The 19,968-nt window shown below is 43.4% G+C and overlaps 2 protein-coding genes across 6 annotated transcripts in view; one reads left to right on the forward strand and one right to left on the reverse strand.

Annotated features, from left to right (window-relative positions):
* Positions 1–2,310: 2,310 nt before the first annotated feature.
* Positions 2,311–19,607, reverse strand: DUS4L (dihydrouridine synthase 4 like). Of its 4 annotated transcripts, none has more exons than XM_083182970.1 (7): positions 19,442–19,607; positions 15,614–15,743; positions 14,420–14,541; positions 13,255–13,372; positions 7,559–7,681; positions 5,301–5,527; positions 2,311–3,846 (listed from the first exon to the last, which is right to left on the reverse strand). In XM_083182970.1, exons 2-7 carry the CDS (start codon positions 15,721–15,723, stop codon positions 3,599–3,601), a joined length of 948 nt encoding a protein of 315 aa, XP_083039096.1. In that variant the 5' UTR covers positions 15,724–15,743; positions 19,442–19,607; the 3' UTR covers positions 2,311–3,598. The 4 variants fall into 4 exon arrangements, with proteins under 4 accessions (XP_083039096.1, XP_083039097.1, XP_083039095.1 ...); XM_083182971.1 differs by having other exon boundaries at positions 15,614–15,740; positions 19,431–19,607; XM_083182969.1 differs by having other exon boundaries at positions 19,433–19,606.
* The window catches only part of COG5 (component of oligomeric golgi complex 5), a 334,884-nt gene continuing 331,245 nt past the window's right edge, over positions 16,330–19,968 (forward strand). Inside the window, exon 1 of one of the 2 annotated variants that reach the window (XM_083182966.1) lies at positions 16,330–16,523. Coding sequence is in view for 1 of the 2 variants with exons in the window: in XM_083182965.1 (XP_083039091.1) it covers positions 19,570–19,633 (64 nt within the window). In the remaining variant the exon portion in view is untranslated. Of the gene's footprint in view, positions 16,524–19,481; positions 19,634–19,968 lie in introns of those variants that run through there. The other variant, XM_083182965.1, reaches the window with a different exon arrangement.

The raw sequence follows: 19,968 nt of genomic DNA on the forward strand, positions 1-19,968 counted from the left end.
CGGCAAATTAACCCGGGAATTTGTCCCTGGAACCTTTCACACCAGCGCTAGTCCCAGGTTGTTCCCGGACCCAACCCGGGAATTTAGGCTGGTGTGAAAGGGGTATGAGACACAGACAGACCTCCCTTTGGACTATCATTTTTGAAATGCTATTGTAGGTTCTATTTCATCAGTGTGTTTCACCAGGGATAAAATACAAAGAATGCATTTAGAGAATAATAATAAAGAAACAAAACATTGGCACTCGTACAACATTGTAACTACAGTGTGGTCTATGACTTTTTTCAGAAGGCGCAATAATTTGTTGATGCCTCCAACAGGGATAATACAAATGTGTAGTGATTAACAGGTAACAGATGAATAGACAAATGTGTGAAAACCTGAATTTAATACTTCAAAGAAAAAAAAAAATAACATAAGCCAGACACGCAAAATAAAAAGCAGAATTCAGAATGAACAGTGATTTCAGTCAAGAAAACGTATAATACCACTGTAAGGGGGTGATTCAGGGGTAGATGTATGAAGCAGTGATAAGAGAGGAGAAGTGATAAAATGCCTGGTACTTTATCATCAGCCAATCAGCTCCTGACTGTTAAGTTAAAGGCTGGGTTAAAAAAAGGAACAGTTAGGAGCTGATTGTCCAGTGATAAAGTACCAGGGACTTTATCACTTCTCCATACATCTACCCATCAATTCTCTGGGCCAGATGTATCAAGTTTCAAAAAAGTGATAAATTGGAGAGTGATAAACAACCAGCCAATCAACTCCTACCTGTCCTTTTTCAAACTCAGCCTGCAACATGACAGGTAGGAGCTGATTGGCTGGTTGTTTATCACTCCCATTTTATCATTCTTTGTACCTTGATACATCTGGCCCAATGTGTGTTATCTCACAAAAGGAGTCTATATACTAAGCCTGGGAAAGAGAAGGATGAGAGCAATAACATACTAAGAAATCAGCTCCTGCCATTTTTTTAATCAAGCCTGTAATATGACAATGAGGAGCTGATTGGAGGGTACTTTATCTCTCTCCAAAGCTTAGTACAACTCCTCCAAATGCCTCAAATCCGGATAAAACACTGCGAGCAACTAAATTACAGATCCCGCAATCAACATAGGTCTATGGAATAGATCATAACTTCACAAATTTTAGTTTCCAGCTCAAATATCCATGTCTGGAGTCTCCAGCACATTGTTCATAAAATAAACAAAAAATACAAAAATATGTACTACTAAAGTTATACATTGGCTGTAAAACAGAACAAATCAGAAAATACTTAAAAAGCAGAACATGTACTGTACTGCTCAGTGGATAAAATTAGAGAGGGGTGATAAAAACATCCATATAAATTATTACAGATCAGGAGGGAAGTATTTTTAAGTAATTCTAGAAGGTGGCACACTTTATAGTTGGAGGGTGGAAACCTGAATGGTAATTTAAGAAATACATTTGGTGAAATGTAATAGGGTGAGAGAAATCAGAAAGTTAGAGATTCGGTAAGAAATCTCCAGTTTTTTAAAGCGGCAATCATTTATACTGCAAAATCAAACTGTGTTGGTTTTTTTTGCCGCTTTAAAAAACACACAAAAAAACCTGGAGATTTCTTACCAAATCTCTAACTTTCTGATTCTCTCACCCTACTACATGTCACCCATTACTTTTGACAGATTCATAAAGTAATCTCCCCCAGGAGCTGTGACAGGGAATAATACAGAGAAGATCACAGAGGAACTAATTTGTTTTTCTGCATGACTATACAGTATGTACTAGGCGCCCACTAGCGTTAATCAACTGTTGTTGCAGATGGTCAGGAATGCATGATTTCTGCTCACAGCTTCCTGGCACACACAAACCTGTGCTTACTCAGCCTAGGGCAGTTTGGGCGCACTAAGCAGGATTTTGGCTAAACCAGGTATATTTTGCAGTAAAGCAATTGCACCCGACAGCAGAAACAACTCAATATTCTGAATAAGACTAAAGGGCCCTACATACGCAGAGATGTGTGCCAGAGATACATAACAGGAGATTCAGCACAAGAGATTTCACTCTTGTGACTCATTTCAGACAATGAGCCACATACAGAGAGATTTGTGTCAGAGATTCATAATGGGAGATTCAGCACGGGAGATTTCAAATCTGTCACGACTGATGCCATCAAACTGCACTATATATATATATATATATATATACATACATACATATACACACACATATATATATATACACACACATATATATATATACATATGCACATATATATATATATATATATATATATATATATATATATATATACATAAAAGGGTGACCTTTTGGTTGTACACACTGTGTGATGGCTGTTTATTTAGCAGTAATGGGCATTAAGTGTGCATGTAAGGAGGGCTGTTATTTGTACATATAATTCTCCCTTTGCTGATAGAGTGAGGACGAGGCCGGTAATGGGTGGAAACGCTTGCTTGGTTGAGGCAGGTAATATAATTTACAGTCGGTGCCGCACAGTCCCAGCTGTTTGTTATTTCAGAGCCGAGATAATGACACTGTTTGTGTACACAGGACACACATAAAGCCTGGGAGATGTTTGTGAATAAATAGCTTCCGAGCTGTTTGTGCTGAATGAACACAGAACGTAACAAATGCAGAACGGTCTCATCCCATTCTGTCCACACCTGACTCCTTACAGCAGTCTCTTCACGCCAGGTCAGCAATGTATAAACGCTGCAGGTTGGGTCGCAGGCTCCGGACGTCTGCATTGCAAGTTTTCAGGATCCAGCGGTTTTAGGACATAGTGCATAATGCAGGATAATGCTGCCATTCCGGGAGCTGCTGCGGGTAGGCAGCAGATTTGCCGGCAAGTGGGTGAGTGGCTTTTTCCCCCTGCTCCGTCTCCGTGCGGCGAGCATGGGGAGGGGGGAGGGAGCAGGGGGCGGCGGGTCTTTGCAGGATCTTCGTGCGGCGAGCAGGGGGAGGCGGCGTCCGGCGTGTCAAGGGGGCGGTGAGCAGGGGACATCAGGGCGGCGTCCAGCGTCGCTCAGAAGGCCCTGCTCATCCGAGGCCACATATGAGCAGGAGCTTCTGAGCGACTGCTCTTGATTGACGGGCAGGTCCGTTCTGAATCTTGTGCAGATTCAGAACGGCGGGGGCGCGCATGCAAATCGCTGTGTGGGCTATACACACAGCGATTTACATGCATTTTCAGGCATTTTCTGAGTGATTTAGTAAAATCGCTCAGAAAATGCCTGGAAATTGTGCTGTGTGTGGGGCCCATAAAATGAGCCCATATGCTAGTGTGATTTGTGCCCTTTTCATACATGAAGAGGTGCTGTTACTCTTAGCAACCAATCAGATTCGGGCTATTGTTTTCTAGGATGTAATAGAGAAATGATAGACAGAATCTGATCACCTTCTTTCATTTTTAGAAGCCTTAGTAAAGGTATCACCAGCTACAGTACGATCACGGTTCTAACCAAATGTGTATTGGAACCATGCATAGGACTATTATATAGCTAATACTGCCATACAAAGACCTCCTTTGGGGTCACATTATATTTTGTATAACAAAATAAACTAGATTATATATAGAATAAAACTCAAAGGGGCATCATACTCTATAAACATCTCTTAAATAATCTAGAACAGCTGAAGTACTAGATAAAACATTAAAAACTCTCTTCTCTTGTTTTGAAGTTATACGTTCCATCATATAGATCAGATGATGATGAAAGCATGTGAAAGGTGTTCCGTGTTCTAGAGCTATGTCAACCCAGTCCATAACACAGGAAAGTGGTGTCTCATCATAACCAGCAAACATGGCTGGGTTTGTCAGGAGGCCCCTGGCAGCCATCACACCTGAAAAACAAAATAAAAATACTGTAGAGCTTTGAGAGGAACGAGGAAATGTGTGTGTGTACTTATTAAAGAGAAAAATGGGTACACAACTTTTCTATCACTCTACTGGCAATATTTTCTTTATTTTAATATTAAGGGACAATAACATTAACATTATTAGGGCATCAGGAAGTATTACATCATTTATAAGGGGGCAATTGTAATTTTACTCAAAATTACCTTGGTAAGGAAAGTCTCCCCCCCCCCCCTTTTTCTGAACCCCTAAAACATTGGTCTATTAGAGAAGCTACCCTATTGGTTTTATACTGCTGCACGCCGCTGCCAGTTTGGGTCATATTGATGGGAATTACATTTGGAGGGGAACATGGCATTTCATTTTGGGATACTTGGAAGGCAAAGAAAACTTCATAGGCTATTGTTTTAAACCCTAAAATCTTTACTTTCTTAAACAAACAATAAATATCTATAGAATGGAACATGTCATCACACAATGCACATGTCCATGTATGAAATCCCGGCGTTCAAAATCCCGACGCCGGAATCCCGACCGCCGAAATCCCGACAAGGGGGGGACGTGGATCGCACTGTATCTGTATGCACTGTCAACCAGAGTTATTGCTGGTTTGCAAACATCCTGACCCAGGTCACTGTGTGAAAGCATCAAACCTTATAACCCAGGCCGAGCAACCCGGCAATTCGACCCGGGTTATTAAGAAGGGTTTAACCTGGGTAGCCCTCTGTATTATGGGCTACAGGGTTTAATATAAAAGCACCGGACAGGCTCCAACCTGGGTTAGCGATGTGAAAGGGAATATGCATATTATGTAGCATCTTACCAAATAACATGGCTCCCAACACCATTCAAATATATTGTTTTGAAAAGCATTTACATTAATTTATGTCAGATACTGAGAGTTTACAAATGATGGATTAGTACAAATATTCAGTAAATGTAGCAGGGTCATTTGTGATTTAGAAACAGATGACTATGAATTTGCTAGCTAGTAAATATGCCAGTGAGCAAAATAGATCCTGAAACACAAGGTGGGAAACTTCTAATATTGTAAACATAACAAAAGTGTAATATGTTCATGAGCAGGGATGGATCCTGATGGGCAGAGAGGGAGGCACTGGGTGATAGGGAGAAAGAGTTTGGTACAGAAAGGCAGGCGGTAACAGGAGGAGGCAGAGGGTGACAGTGGTTGATGCCAGGGGATGAAGAAGAGGCAGTGAAAGACGCCAGGGGGAGGTGCAGAGGGTGACAGGAAATGGTGATGGGGAAAAAAGCAGTGGGTGACTGGGAGAAGCAAAGGGTAATGCCTTGGAGAGACAGAGGGTGACAGGCAGAGACCACCCCTGTCCTAGGAGAGTGCATCATCATCCAGGGGTCGGGTGTGTTCCTTGGTCCCCCCTCCACAAAATCTTCCTATATAGAAGTGATAACATTAACTTACCATCTGCTCCTGTCATTTGATGAATGTTCTCAGCTTCCTTTAAACTCCTTATATCTCCATTAGCAACAACAGGTATAGACAGGCTGTCTTTAATGATTTTTATAGCATCATAGTGTACAGGCTGATGCCTCTCTTCAGGGAGCCTCCCATGGACTGTGATCCAGGAAACACCCGCAGCCTCTGCTTTCCGACACAAGTCTACTGTCTTCACAATGTCAGCATGAATCCTACAATTAAAGAAATCACACAATTAGTTGTGTGATGCTCATCTCCTTAACACCCCCCTCCCCTCTCTCCCCCAATTGTGCTAATCAAACCCCTTGCACATTGACACATGAATGCGCAACAACCCGAGAAATTGGTTAGTGTGAAAGGGTCCTGAAAGATTGTCCCAGGTCCAACGTTCCGGGATTTGAACCCGGGTCTTGACCAGGATTGGACCTGGGACACTCACGGGTCCAGGGGCAGTGTGAACAGGTTGAACTGGGTCCCATTCACTGCACTGTAAAGGCACTGCTGGAAGATGCTAACATCTCCCAGTGCCGCCCCGCCTACTGATTATGCTACCAGGACAGACACTGTTACTTCCATCCCAGTAACAGAAGTCCTGTCTCCACTTTGAGACTACCACTTCATTACTAAGTGAGGCGCTAATGTTGAAGTTAAATAAGTGTGCACACCGGCCCCCTTTTTCACCTTTGTGAACTTTTTTTTAATCCTGAAAAGGAGAAAGGACATTTTGTCTATAGGATCAATGGATTGAAACTAATTTCACCTTTACTCCCTTCCCACCCTAAAACGGAAAGGTGCAATTCACCAGTGCTCATACACAGTGGTTATAATTAGTGTCCATTTGACACTGTAGTATTTTAGAGTGCATATATGTATGTAATGTTGTGTATATGTGTTTTTTAATAAATTTGTTATTCATTCTTGTCTCACCCAAGCGCCCCACGTTATTTTTGTTCTCTGTTGTTGTTTAGAGGCTGGCAATCGTCTAACGCGGTGGCTGCAGGGTGACAAGATACACCCCGCTGGTCCCTAGCGCCAAAGACTACCTTTTTGATTATGCTACCTGCCCGGCTTTATGCTGGGTCAGGCGGCTAGTGTGAAAGTGCTTGCAAGCCGGGTCGGCTTGCAGATAGTTAAAAATGTACTTATTTTATTGGTTAAAAGTAGAGATGTGCACCGGACACTTTTTTGGTTTTGTATCTCCCTTTGTGTTTTCAATAAAAATGGTCTTTTTGTTTGGTTCATACAGTGATATTAACTGCAATAGAAATAATTTCTACTCATTTTCAGTCTATTCTGAACACCTCACAATGTTGTTTTTAGGCCTATAGGTTGCAGCACGTACGTAGCTGGGTGACAATGCTAAGCGACACAAGTGGGCGAGAAAAACACCTGGCACATCTAGGAGTGGAACTGCAGTGGCAGAAAGGATGTCAGTTTTAAAAAGTAGGCCCAAAGAGCACATTATGCTAAAGGTGCCCATACACGCTGCGAGAATCGCATGCGTTATGGGCTAGATCGCATCGCACGGCATGCAATGCGATCTAGCATTGCATGCTACTTTTGTACTGCTTTCGGATCGATGCGATCCGAAAGCAGTACAAAAAGTATGTGCAGCACATACTTTTTGTACTGTGTGATGCGATGCTCGCCGGAGCGAGCATCACACGCTGCTATTGCAGTGTGTATGGCCACCTTAAGAAAAGAGGTACAAGATGGAATTATCCTCACACCCTTATGTTGTATAAATAGGACATGCACACTAACAAACAAATAATTTCAACGACTGTGGCTGAATTGATTGGTTTGTGTGACCCCAAAAAAACAAGCTGCCAATGCTACAAAGAGAACATAATGCAAAGATAAGGTGTAAGATGGAATTGTCCTTCTGAAAAATGATGATGGTGGTGGAGATTGCAGGAGAGATGAATGTTATGGTACAGTATATGACATGCTGAGGAACGGCAGTTGCTGGTAGATAAGTAACACTTCGTCCTTTCTCTGCATACTACACACATGGGGGAAAATTTAATATTAAGAGAGATTCAAAAAATGAGAGATTGGTATTTACACTGCAAAACCAGTTTGAATTTGCAGTGTAAATGATTGCTGCTTTAAAAAAACCTGGAGATTTCTTACCAAATCCCTCACTTTCTGATTCTCTCATCCTCTTAAATTACACCTGTGATGTCTATGACAAGGAATTATAACACATTCATAACAGTGTAGCAGTGGTCTAATATTACCTTATTTTAATAGACACAGAAAATCTTGGATTCTCAACTTGGCTGTGTACTTGTCTCACCATGTCTTGGACCAGCTCAGGATGATTTATTAAGCAAGCGCCATATCCTTCTGACATTGCCCACCTGGTGTAAGAACAAACACAGATTCAAGCTGTTTCTAGACTAATTCCCAGCTGACATACTGTATATAAAACATATTTTGCAATGTTAATAACTTCTCCCAGGTAAACTGATAGACTCAATCCAGACTCTGGGTTCAATTCAATGAACTACAAGAAAATAGTAAGTACAGTGTTCAGACTTTTCAAAGAGTCCAATACTGCTACAAGTGACTGGGCCGTTTGTATAACGCACTGATAAGTGATCCAATAATAGAAAGAGCATGCCAGTGGTTTGAAACTAACATAATTGGTCAGAGTCAGGTACATGGGTGACGACAACATTTTTAAAAAAATATTAAATCTCTTATTTACCATTCAGTGCTTAATTAGGACCCATGTACAAATGAAAGTATAGTTTGTACACTTTTTACTTTATGCATATACACATAGAGATCTTGGGTACATTTTTACCAGATGAGAACCATCACCATTTCTTTGACATTTAATTTGACATGCTGCCTGATCAGTGGAGAGATCCAAATAAGGATGTAGTGTTCATTCTAGCACTCGCCATCTTTGAAAACCCATGCATTTCCTCTTCCTGCCTGGGGTGTTGCGGTCTGCTGTAGTGCTTCTAGCACAGTGTGGTCTGTATATCAGCACTTATATGCAAACCAGACCTGTGCTAGAAACACCACAGCAGACAGCGACACCCCAGGCAGGGAACAGGAACTGGATAAAGAGAAGAAAAAAAAAGAGAAAAAACTGCGCTTTGAGGAACAGATTACCAAACAGTATGATATGTAAATAAATTTTAATCTTAATAAAACACTGCATACACACAATTGGAAATTACATAAATAAATTACTTAATTAGATAACCTCTATGAATGGTGCAATTTTAAGCGTAAAAGATATGATTTGTGGTTAAGGGAATAGCGCCCCTCTTATCTTCCTTGATGAGGAGTTCCAATTGGGCTCAGATGGGATTATGACAGGAACTGCATGGGTTTTCAAAGATGGGGATGCTGGAATGAACACTAAGGATATAGTATATAGCGGAGATTAGTCAGGTGGATGCATAATAAAACAGGTGTAACACAATTAAATACATTTTTGTCAAATGTCATCATGACTGTCCATGAAATATGGCATATGGTTCAGGTTGCTGAAATTAAAAGGAATACAATGCTGTTGTTGGCAGTAGGCAGGACAATGTTTGGGCATGCTGCTGATGTATAAAATGATCTCGTGGAGATGATTCCAGAAATACTGCTATTCCAGCAAAGCCTTGACTTTAGAGCAGGGGTGGGGAACCTCCGGCCCGCGGGCCGGATACGGCCCCCGCACCCAGTTTGTCCGGCCCGCCCGCCTGCCTATATTACAGCCGCCCGCCCGCCAATACTACAGAAGTATCATCCGCCCGCCGGCTGCCTACATTTCATACCAGCCGCCGGGGATGGCTGCTGCTGCTGCCGCCGAGGAGATGTGCAGAAGACGCGCCCGCCAATCACTGCCGGCGCATCCCCTCCACAGCCACTGTGATTGGAGGGCGCGTCTTCTACACATCTCCCCGGCGGCAGCAGCAGCAGCAGCCATCCCCGGCGCCTGGTATGTAATATAGGAGGGCGGGCGGCTGTTAATATAGGCGGGCGGGCGGCTGATACAGCGGGCGGGCGGCTGGTATGAAATGTAGGCAGCCGGCGGGCGGATGATACTTCTGTAGTATTGGCGGGCGGGCGGCTGTAATATAGGGCGATAATCACCCTCCCTTCCCAGGCAGTGACTGACACATCCAGGGGTTGTCATTTACCCCTGGTCTGGATTCACCCCCAAACAGGTTAATGTGATTATGTCTGATTCTCATAATCAGACATAATCACATTAACCTGTTTGGGGGTGACAGCCCCCCTTCCTCCACACTGTCACTTTTTATGTCGCTGCCCGTGTGTATAATGCCCACAAGTATATGCCGCTGCCCGTGTGTATAATGCCCACATGTATATGCCGCTGCCCTTGTGTATTATGCCCACATGTATATGCCGGTGCCCTGTGTATAATGCCCACATGTATATGCCGCTGCCAGTGTGTATAATGCCCGCATGTATATGCCGCTGCCCTTGTGTATTATGCCCACATGTATATGCCGGTGCCCTGTGTATAATGCCCACATGTATATGCCGCTGCCAGTGTGTATAATGCCCACATGTATATGCTGCTGCCAGTGTGTATAATGCCCACATGTATATGCCGGTGCCCTGTGTATAATGCCCACATGTATATGCCGCTGCCAGTGTGTATAATGCCCACATGTATATGCCGCTGCCCTTGTGTATTATGCCCACATGTATATGCCGGTGCCCTGTGTATAATGCCCACATGTATATGCCGCTGCCCTTGTGTATTATGCCCACATGTATATGCCGGTGCCCTGTGTATAATGCCCACATGTATATGCCGCTGCCAGTGTGTATAATGCCCACATGTATATGCCGCTGTCAGTGTGTATAATGCCCACATGTATATGCCGGTGCCCTGTGTATAATGCCCACATGTATATTCCGCTGCCAGTGTGTATAATGCCCACATGTATATGCCGCTGCCCTTGTGTATTATGCCCACATGTATATGCCGCTGCCCTTGTGTATTATGCCCACATGTATATGCCGGTGCCCTGTGTATAATGCCCACATGTATATGCCGCTGCCAGTGTGTATAATGCCCACATGTATATGCCGCTGCCAGTGTGTATAATGCCCACATGTATATGCTGCTGCCAGTGTTTATAATGCCCACATGTATATGCCGCTGCCCTGTGTATAATGCCCACATGTATATGCCGCTGCCCTGGGTATAATGCCCACATGTATATGCCGCTGCCCTGTGTATAATGCCCACGCATATATGCCGATAATTGATAATTTTTATATGGCCCCCGAAGGGTTTTAAAATTTTCCAAATGGCCCTCGGTAGAAAAAAGGTTCCCCACCCCTGCTTTAGAGGTACTATGCCATGGTAGAAAACCAGAATCCAACACAGACTTCCTTGGCAGGTCCCGTTATGACTTTAAATAGGCAAAGTCGAAAACCTGCTAACATAAATATTGGCAGATGGGTTTAAGAACATGGCAATGATGATTGGGAGAAATTCACCCTTGTCCACCATCCCAGTCAAAGTACTATGGGCCAAGGCTTGGCGGCGTGCACAAGTGTAAATAAGATCTACTGATCCAGCTGAACAAGACAGGGTATAATCTCAGTGCAGGACTTTCACATATATTTTTAAAACCAGTGTTAAGGGGTGTAGACATGGTGAGATTTTGACTAGATAGTCAAAATCTCCTAGAAGGTTAGCCAAACTCTCCCATTGTTTCTCCTGCTTAGATACCAACGCTAAAGGGGCCTTCACACAGTGATTTTGTGTTATTTTCTATACACTAGATCCCTCCGTGTATTCGTGTATGGTAATGCGCGGTCCTGCACATCGCTATTGCCCGCTAGTTAAGTCAGTGCATGCAGTCAAAATATACTCAAATTGCTTAGCAAGTGACTGCAAATCGCCCTGTGTGTACAGAATGAGCGATAGTGATCTATGTCATCCTGAACCATTACTCTGCTTTTTTTTTCTTTTTCTCTAATAGTAAAATCGCTTAGCACGCATCATGCCTGTCTGTCTGTGTGCTCGCTATGGGCATTCTAGACACCGGGAAATCACCTACCCTAAATAACTTAGCACACATCTCAACATGTGTATGCCCCTTAAGTCACTGTATCCTAGCATAGATATACTGTGAAGGCAAGGCAATTTTTACTTGATGATAGATTAACATTAGTTAGACAAAATCTATTGTGCATCTAGTCAATATTGTCCATTAGCCAATATCTCACCATGTATACAAGGCTACAAGACAGACATTTTTTCTATAAATTTTAAAACACACCCTTCCAAACATAGGTTTACCACAACAGAGAAAACCGCAGCCTACAAGTTATGTGCTGCTGACACGCATGAGTTATTTTGTGTCCCCACCATCACCAAACAAGCAATTCGGTACTTGTGTATTAGAACGGCGCCCGGCTATGCTACATTTTCAGCGTAGCCTAAGCTACGCTGTCAGCATAGGCCAACGGCTGCCTAGCGTAGTTAGCGTAGTGACTCCGCGGAAGCCCAACGGCTGCCTAACGTAGTTAGCGTAGGGACTCCGCGGCAGCCCAGCTCTGTCCCCGGCGTCCATGGCTCTGTCCCCGGCGTCCATGGCAAGCCTAGTGAGCACCTCTCACACAGCACCGGTAACCACCAGATCCCCTGCGATGGCGGATGCCGGCGGAGAGGGGATCATGTGGGCACCGGCGGAGAGGCGCTCCAGCTGACACATGCGCGTCTCAGACGCTCCTGCATCTCAGTAATTATTGCGGCAGGGTACGGCAACCCTGCCCGTGTCCGCAAGTGTGTCTTATGCACAATAAAGGAGGCATTTGCCAGTGCTCCATGTTACATACTGAGAAATGCCTCCTTTTCAAACCCCCATCCACGCCAGCCCGAAGCGTGACGAACATAGCGAGCCCCACGAGGGGACGCGTTATGCGTCCTCCCAACCTGTTCATACCCCCACTATCCATGTCAGCATGGAGTTGATTTTATAAAGTGTGGCAAGCTCAGCGAGCCCCGCGAGGGGACACGGAACACATGTAAAGAAATCCGCTGCGCTCGCCACGCTTTGGGCTCGGTGGCTTGCTGCACTTGCCACACTTTATAAAATCAACTCCACGCCAAAGTGGATAGTGGGGGTATGAAAAGGTCGGGGAGACGCGTAAGGCCGCCCCTCGCCACGCTTCGGGCTGGCGTGGATAGTTGGAGTGTTTCAGGAACACATTCACACCTGTCATGTCAGCCAGGTTTAAATGGTCAATGGTGCCCACACAATGTAATAAGCGCTGACTGACTATGCTAACTGCGTAACGCTGACTGACTATGCTAACTACGTAAGCTCCGGCTAGGCGCTAACGGGCGGGAACACTACACTACGCTGGGCGTGCAAACATTACACTGATTCTGAAGCGTCACTACGCTAACTGCGTAAAGGGCGCCAATCATTGATGGTGAATTTTTATACAGTGTGCTTGACTTCAAACAAGCTCAATTACCACCAGTCCAATTTACTTTAACTTCTCTTGAATGTTATGCATGGTAAAGCTGCATTTACAGGAAAGGCAATATTAGCAACTAATGAGCCAATCTGAATGTTGTAAAAATTTTGTTTTAATGGTATAATGCTGTTTTGGTGGACATGGATAGTCACACCTAAAATATAATTTAACGTTTTCTGAATCAATTCACTCAGAGCGGGCTTTATACAGGGGAGTCAAATGGGCCCCTACTAAATAAAAATCACTTAGCTGCTCTATTAATAGTTGCTTTTGGCTTTCTGATGCTATGGATTGTCACCCCCTAGGCTGCATGCACAGCACTAGCACACCACAGGGCACCGCCACTGGGAACCCTAAAATATTCATTTATATGTGAAAGTATTAATAAGAAACAAATTAAGAAGATGAAGTGTACAGACACTGTGCACTGATGGTGGTTTAGGCTTACCTCTGAGGACAGCCACAATTCAGATCAATGCCGCCAGCAAAAGGGCAGACCAATAAGGCTGCATCAGCTAAAACCTTTGCTTCTTTAGCAGCAAATTGCACAACAAGTGGCTGATCACCTACATAAATGGAACAGTTACATGGGAAGATGTAATTTAGCGCAATAACAACATTACATAAATACGATCATTATAGTAGTAATTTTAAGTGCACACCAGCACTTCAATCAACATGAAAACAATGGACCTAGAGCCAAATTTAGCATGGATCACTGACCAGAGAATTCACAATGGATTGGATTAAGAGGAGAAAAGCGATGCACAGTCTTAAGATGCCCATACACGGTACAATTATTCTATACAATATCGCATTGCATAGGGTTTGCAATGCAATGAGATGAGATCTAGTACAAAAAGTATGTGCTGCACATACTTGTTTGAGCTGTGTGATGAGATGTGTGACAGGAGCGCGCATCTCATTGCACCCAGCAATTGCACCGTGTATGGGCACCTATAAAGAAATAATGCCAGGTGGAAAATGGATTGCTAACTGCTATGCATCCATAACTCTTGAAACATCGAAGATGCAAATGTGAGAGGTATCTGAGACAGGCTGGAAGTGGTCAGTGCTGACTTCAGAGACCCTTCTCAAACACACCTGGGCAAGTTTCCACACACAAACATTGGCGTCTGGGCAGAAAGTGCGACCCCATTGCGTTTATGATCCATACGCATGTTCAGTTGGTAATTCCCCTCACACACGCGTACTGTACAAGCGCAGTCGTTTAATAATCGCTCGATATGCAAATTATCTATTTAGCAATCCATACTGAATTAGGCTCTTAACAGTACTCCTACAACTGTAAACAAGATAGCTAATTAAAGAAAAGTATTGGAAAGGAAGATGAAAACTACTACCATTCCTCACAAGATACTTAATGCAGTACTCTGACATTAGAACTCTTTATTAGAAATATAAACATCAAAATGAATCTACATTGTTGTTTCTTTAATGTAACTATTGTATTCATTTTGGGCAGACTGCAAGATGCACTCATGCAAAATAGCAGTTTCAAGTTAACTACAATGGGATAAAGAATGTGTGTGCATATAAAGTTGTGTGCCAGTTGTCTTCCTCTGGCTTTGGATTTAAGTCTCAGTAAATACCTTGATTTGTAGTGAATTCACTGTCTCTGGCTTTGGCCGATTTGACGAAGTCAGCAGCGACTATCATTGGAGTATAACACAAGTCACAGCCATATTTTCTCACTAAGGTCCTGAAAGCAAGCCTAAAACAGGATGAAGTAAAACAACACATCTATTGGCAAAGTAAAGATATGAACAAGTTTAACTTGTCCAACGGTCCCAAATTCCATCGCTTTACAAGCAATTGTTAACACTACTAAAACAATGTAGAAATTTGTATCACCTTGCGCTACTAAGTGGATATAGTGCTCTGAGAGAATATCCCTGAACAAAATGAACTACTAAAACAATGGTATTATTATGAAAAGTTACAAACTGGATTTAATGAACCCCTCCCTAGTAGTATTTTCCTGCAACTGATGGTGTTTTAGTTAATACTGATTATTCCTTTTTTTGTGTTCACTTTAAATGAATGGTTCATCTCATTGAATTATCCTCCGTTATCACGCTCCCATCCCTGACTGCAGCTGCAAGTTATAGCCATGCACAACAAGCGCAACGCACTTGCAGGCATAAGGGGGAAATTGAATTCTAGGTGCTATATGGGCATGCATCACCCAACATAATGCTGCCATTTTGGGTAGGGACTCGTCACTGCAGATTCGTCTCTAGACATACCTACATCTATTACTGTATCTACATTCGCAGAAATGGACGCTAAATTAGAGGCCCATTTCCTGCAGAAAAAGATGTGGATTCGCCGATCCATGTCTTTTCCGACTTTCAGAATGTTTCAGAAATTCGGGGTTGTGTGGAAGAACAACACTAAACAGATTGAATTGGAATTCAATCTGTTCTATGTGAACACAGCCGATGTTTCCAAGGATCAAAAATATCTGCCGGGATTGAATACCCCCCCATAGTAGTTTAACATTACGTAATTTCCTTTGCACTTCTATGGGGATGCAAGTTAATATCCATGATGTTGGAGCAATTTTATATCACTATCACTGCACTTCCAACAGGAAATCATGTGCATCCCCCAACAACATCACAAATAATAGAATCGCCCAATAAATATGCTAGAAAGCAACCATGTTTTACACAATTTATGACATTTTATAATAAACTTTTCATATAACTTCTATGACATATGAACAAAACATAATAAAGCATGCTCCTGGGAAAATATGGGGAAAATGCACCAATACTTACTTAGAATATCGTACCATGGGTGCACATATTTTCACTGTATTACTAGAACAGAACAAATCCACTGGATTTTGGGGTAGGCATATATTGTCATTGGCATTGGAAAGATACATAGGGACAGAGGAAAAAAAACCTTTAAAATAAAGGGAAACAAGAAAACCAAATATTACCTGGAACTTGAACTGTAGGAAATGTAAGTGAATACAGTTAACAGCTAGAAAATGTGAATTGAGGTGTATTTAAGTGCAAAAAAAATGATTATAAAATATTATACTTTATTATAAAATAAACACTTATGCGAAAAGTAATCTCCGTCTATTAGAGATATTTCAGATATTCCTTAGCAGAGACATTTTTAGCAAGATATATTTAAAATATTCAAAAGTAGGCAGACATGTGTATAAAGGGCACTATTGTTGGTGTAATGTGAAAAAAGGGAAAGTATTCTGATATATTTGAAATAAGGTTGCACTAGTGTGATCCAGCCACTATGTATATTGTCATTGTACCCACATGGACCCCGGTGCTACAATAATACACCTCTTGATGTGGATCTAATATGGCCTGTGCTGGCGAGTGTGACAGTTGAAGGTCACATGATAGTCCAGAGAGAGGCTGGCTCATGCTGGCTAGTGTGACAGTTGGAGGTCACCTGATGCTCCGGAGAGAGTTTGGTTATTGTGACAGTTAGCAGCAGTTAGAGCGGCCATCTTGGGGACGGAGAGAGAGGGGAGTGTGCTGTGCAACTCGCAATCACCAAGGGTGGGCATCTCCATTGGTCCCTGAGTGGAGAGAAGGCTGCCTGGTCATTACAGCCAGATCCAGAGCTTCTCTATTGCTCCCGGTGCCCGAGTAGAGGAGGCAGAGAAGAGCCAGGACCAACAACTCAACCGGACATCCAACCAATGAAAGGGTGTGTATTAAGTGACATTGCATCACTCAACCCAACAGCACATATCAAGTTTGCAAAATTAACGAACCCCTCACTCTCCAAATATAATAGGTAGTGCAATTAATACAGACTTCAGATTGTAAAATTGATTCTGCAGACAGGAGCTGATTACACCCTGTGCGCTGCTGACGCACTGACTGACTTCAGTTTGAGTTAGCAGCCAGAGACCTGAGAGAGACAATTCCGCCCTGGCAGCGCAGCACAGTGCCCCTAACAGACAGCTGCAGCACATACATTAGAGGTAAAACGGCATAGCCGGACAACTGCAGAGGACTATTCACTAGGGAAGTGACATAGTCACACTTATGTAGTAGATAGCTTGTGTGAGAGATGGTGACTTAAAGCCAACAGTAAACTCTCATCTGCCGTTACTAGCAGATACCCTAATCTCTTCAACTACTGTTTTTTGCCAGAAAACAGTAAATATTGCTGCTGAGAAGTTATTGCTCACATAGAGTAAAGAGACCAGGATCAGCTTTGCTCAATAGTTACAGTCACTGCAGACTTGAGGCCCAATTCTGGTTCACTCGCAAAAACAAATTCTCTATCTAATGGACAAAACCATGTGCACTGCAGGGGGGATGATGTAACGGAATCGGTACATCTATCAGAATGAACTTAGGTCTGCAGTCATTAGGTCGACCCCACTAGGTCGACTGGCAGGAAGGTCAACCTGATTTAAGGTCGACATGGGCCAAGGTCGACATGACTTAAGGTCGAATTTGCATAAAGGTCGACATGAGGAATGTCGACTGGTCATAAGGTCGACTTGGGTTTTTCACTGTTTTTTTATCTGAATGTGGACATAGTCGACATGGACACAGTTGGCAATGAGAATCGGACCCTCGCATCACTCGCAATGCTTCGGGCACGGTGGCTCGCTTTGCTCGCCACAGATTTAATAACCTCCTCCACGCCCTAGTGGATGGTAGGGCATGAAATACCGCCTGTCGGCACATTTCGGCTCAAAAAACAGTGAAAAACCCCATGTCGACCTTATGACCAGTCGACCTTCCTCATGTCGACCTTCCTCATGTGGACCTTTAGTCATGTCAACCTTGGCCCATGTCGACCTTAAGTCAGGTCGACCTTCCTGCCAGTCGACCTAGTGGGGTTGACCTAATGACTGTAGACCTAAGTTTATTCTAATAGATGACCGCTTCCCGATGTAACATGCACAGAGAAAGTTAAATTTGGGTGTTATTTTTCTACATTTGAGTGTGGTTTGTACTTCAAACGGATATCAATAGGGCAGTACCCTGCACAGAAACTAAATAACACCCAAATGTAGCTCTCTCTGCCCCCCCCCCCCCTTGCAGTGCACATGGTTTTGTCCATTAGAGAGAGAATTTGCTTCTGCGAGTGAACCAGAATAAGTCCCTTTATCTGTTCTCAAGGCAACAGTCTGCTAGTCTAGTGCACTCTGCTTTATATCATTTGCAGTGGTTATATGGTGCCTTAAGTGTATATATATCCTAAAAGTAATTGTTACTTTACTTTGTCATTGTAATATTATAGGATTCTGAAGAACATATGTCTTCCTATACTACTGTACATGATTAATTTTAGTATGCCTGTTTAAGTTGTGCTTGAATGTGATAATCATTTGAAGTTCTTTGCACCAGAAGAAACTTCACTGAATTGTTCCAGTTAATTAAATTCAAAATTTCTGTGAGTAAACTACCTTGTATTGTTTTGTGAATGGACTTTGATATATTTCTGTACAGCTCCCGCTTAAGTTACAGAATTGCTATTGGTGAGGAGTGATAGGTGCTGCTGGATGTAGCATAGGGTTCCGACAGTCGGGATCCCGACTGGCTGGACCCAGACAGCATGGTGAGCGCAACAAAGCCCCTTGTGGGCACGGTGGCTCGCCACCTATTCTATTCTCCCTCTATGGCAGTGTTTTTCAACCACTGTGCCGTGGCACACTAGTGTGCCTTGAGCTGTCCTCAAGTGTGCCCCCAGATCTAGAGATGTCCAAACCAGTTTACAGCCACCACAAGTTCAACTGTTTTTTACTGGTCTCTTCCTTTCATGTAAAGGGCCAATGTATTTTATTTTTGTTACCTGCGGGGACCAGGGTGATTGTTTTTTATATAGGGGCCTTTAGGGGTTTTTTCCCTGTGGGGGCCAATGTGTTTTGCCCTGTGGGGATCTCATGGTGTGCCTCGGCAACTTTAAAATCTTATTTAGTGTGCCACATGGTAAAAAGGTTGAAAATCACTGCTCTATGGGGTCGTGGACTGCCACGAGGGAGAATAGCAGGTTGCCATTGGGCCCCCGTGTGTCGGGATTTTGACTTTCGGGACCCCGATGTTGGGTAAATGACTGTCGGGACCCTGTCCGGCACCCTTGCTGCCGTGGTCTGTGCTACTGGGTGATGAATTGTGTGCTGGGAGAGGTGTACAGCAACAGTGCTAGGGTTCACCACCAGACACAATTTTGCCTAGGGCATCAAATTGAATAGGTATGGCTCTGCTCTAAGGAGTTTCATGTCTTTTGCTAATCATGAACAACTATATTCACACCTTAGTGTTACAATTAGGGCTAATTTAATACAATATAAATCACTTTATTTTATTAATAGAAATAATTATGATTATAGATTTTACTTTCAAGATGTGCTCTGCCTTGTGCCAGGAACTACCGGTACCATGCTAGGTCCTGTACATTGCCCTTATTATGCCGAGGAGCTGCATAGCCACATAAGCAGCACTTGTACTTATTACACAAGGACTATAGCCCCGCCATTATCTGAGCGCTCACGCCCGGTCCCAGGCTACACACAAGCAGCAGCACCGCTATCCGCACTCACTCACTCACTCACTCACTCACTCACTCACTCACTCACTCACTCACTCACTCACCCGTCTCACCCTACTGGCAGCAGTTCTCCACGCAGTACTCGCTGACGTTGCCTGGCGCAGCCGTTACACGTCATCATACGAGCTTAGCAGTGACAGCAGTCCGACTCCTCCTCCGGCTCCTAACTCCAGTATCCAACATGGAGGGGAAAAGCAGCACAGACCCAGGGATACCTGGAGCAGCCAGGGAGATACTGCGTGACGGTGAGTGTGATGATGGGAAACACACGGCAAGTGGGGCAGGCTGCACTGGCTGGTGCATCTATTGATTTATTATATTATATGCCATCCAGGGGGTTTGGATATCTCCCAATTACCTTACCAATATCTGAGTTAAAATAGCTGAAGACGTTTTAACTATTTGTAGACGCTGGGAAATAAGTAGGAAGAGCAGAATATGGCTTTTATTACCTTGCCAAGGAATTACACTGACATGTAATGTTAACTTCATGAAGTTGACTTAGACAAGTGGCTCCCAAACTCAGTCTCCAGGACACATGTCATGTGTTCTAGATTTTTAAAATGTGACAGTTAGCGAG

The sequence above is a fragment of the Crinia signifera genome, chromosome 4 (genome assembly GCF_055691185.1).
Source record: "Crinia signifera chromosome 4, ASM5569118v1, whole genome shotgun sequence".
Classification (NCBI taxonomy): Eukaryota; Metazoa; Chordata; class Amphibia; order Anura; family Myobatrachidae; genus Crinia; species Crinia signifera.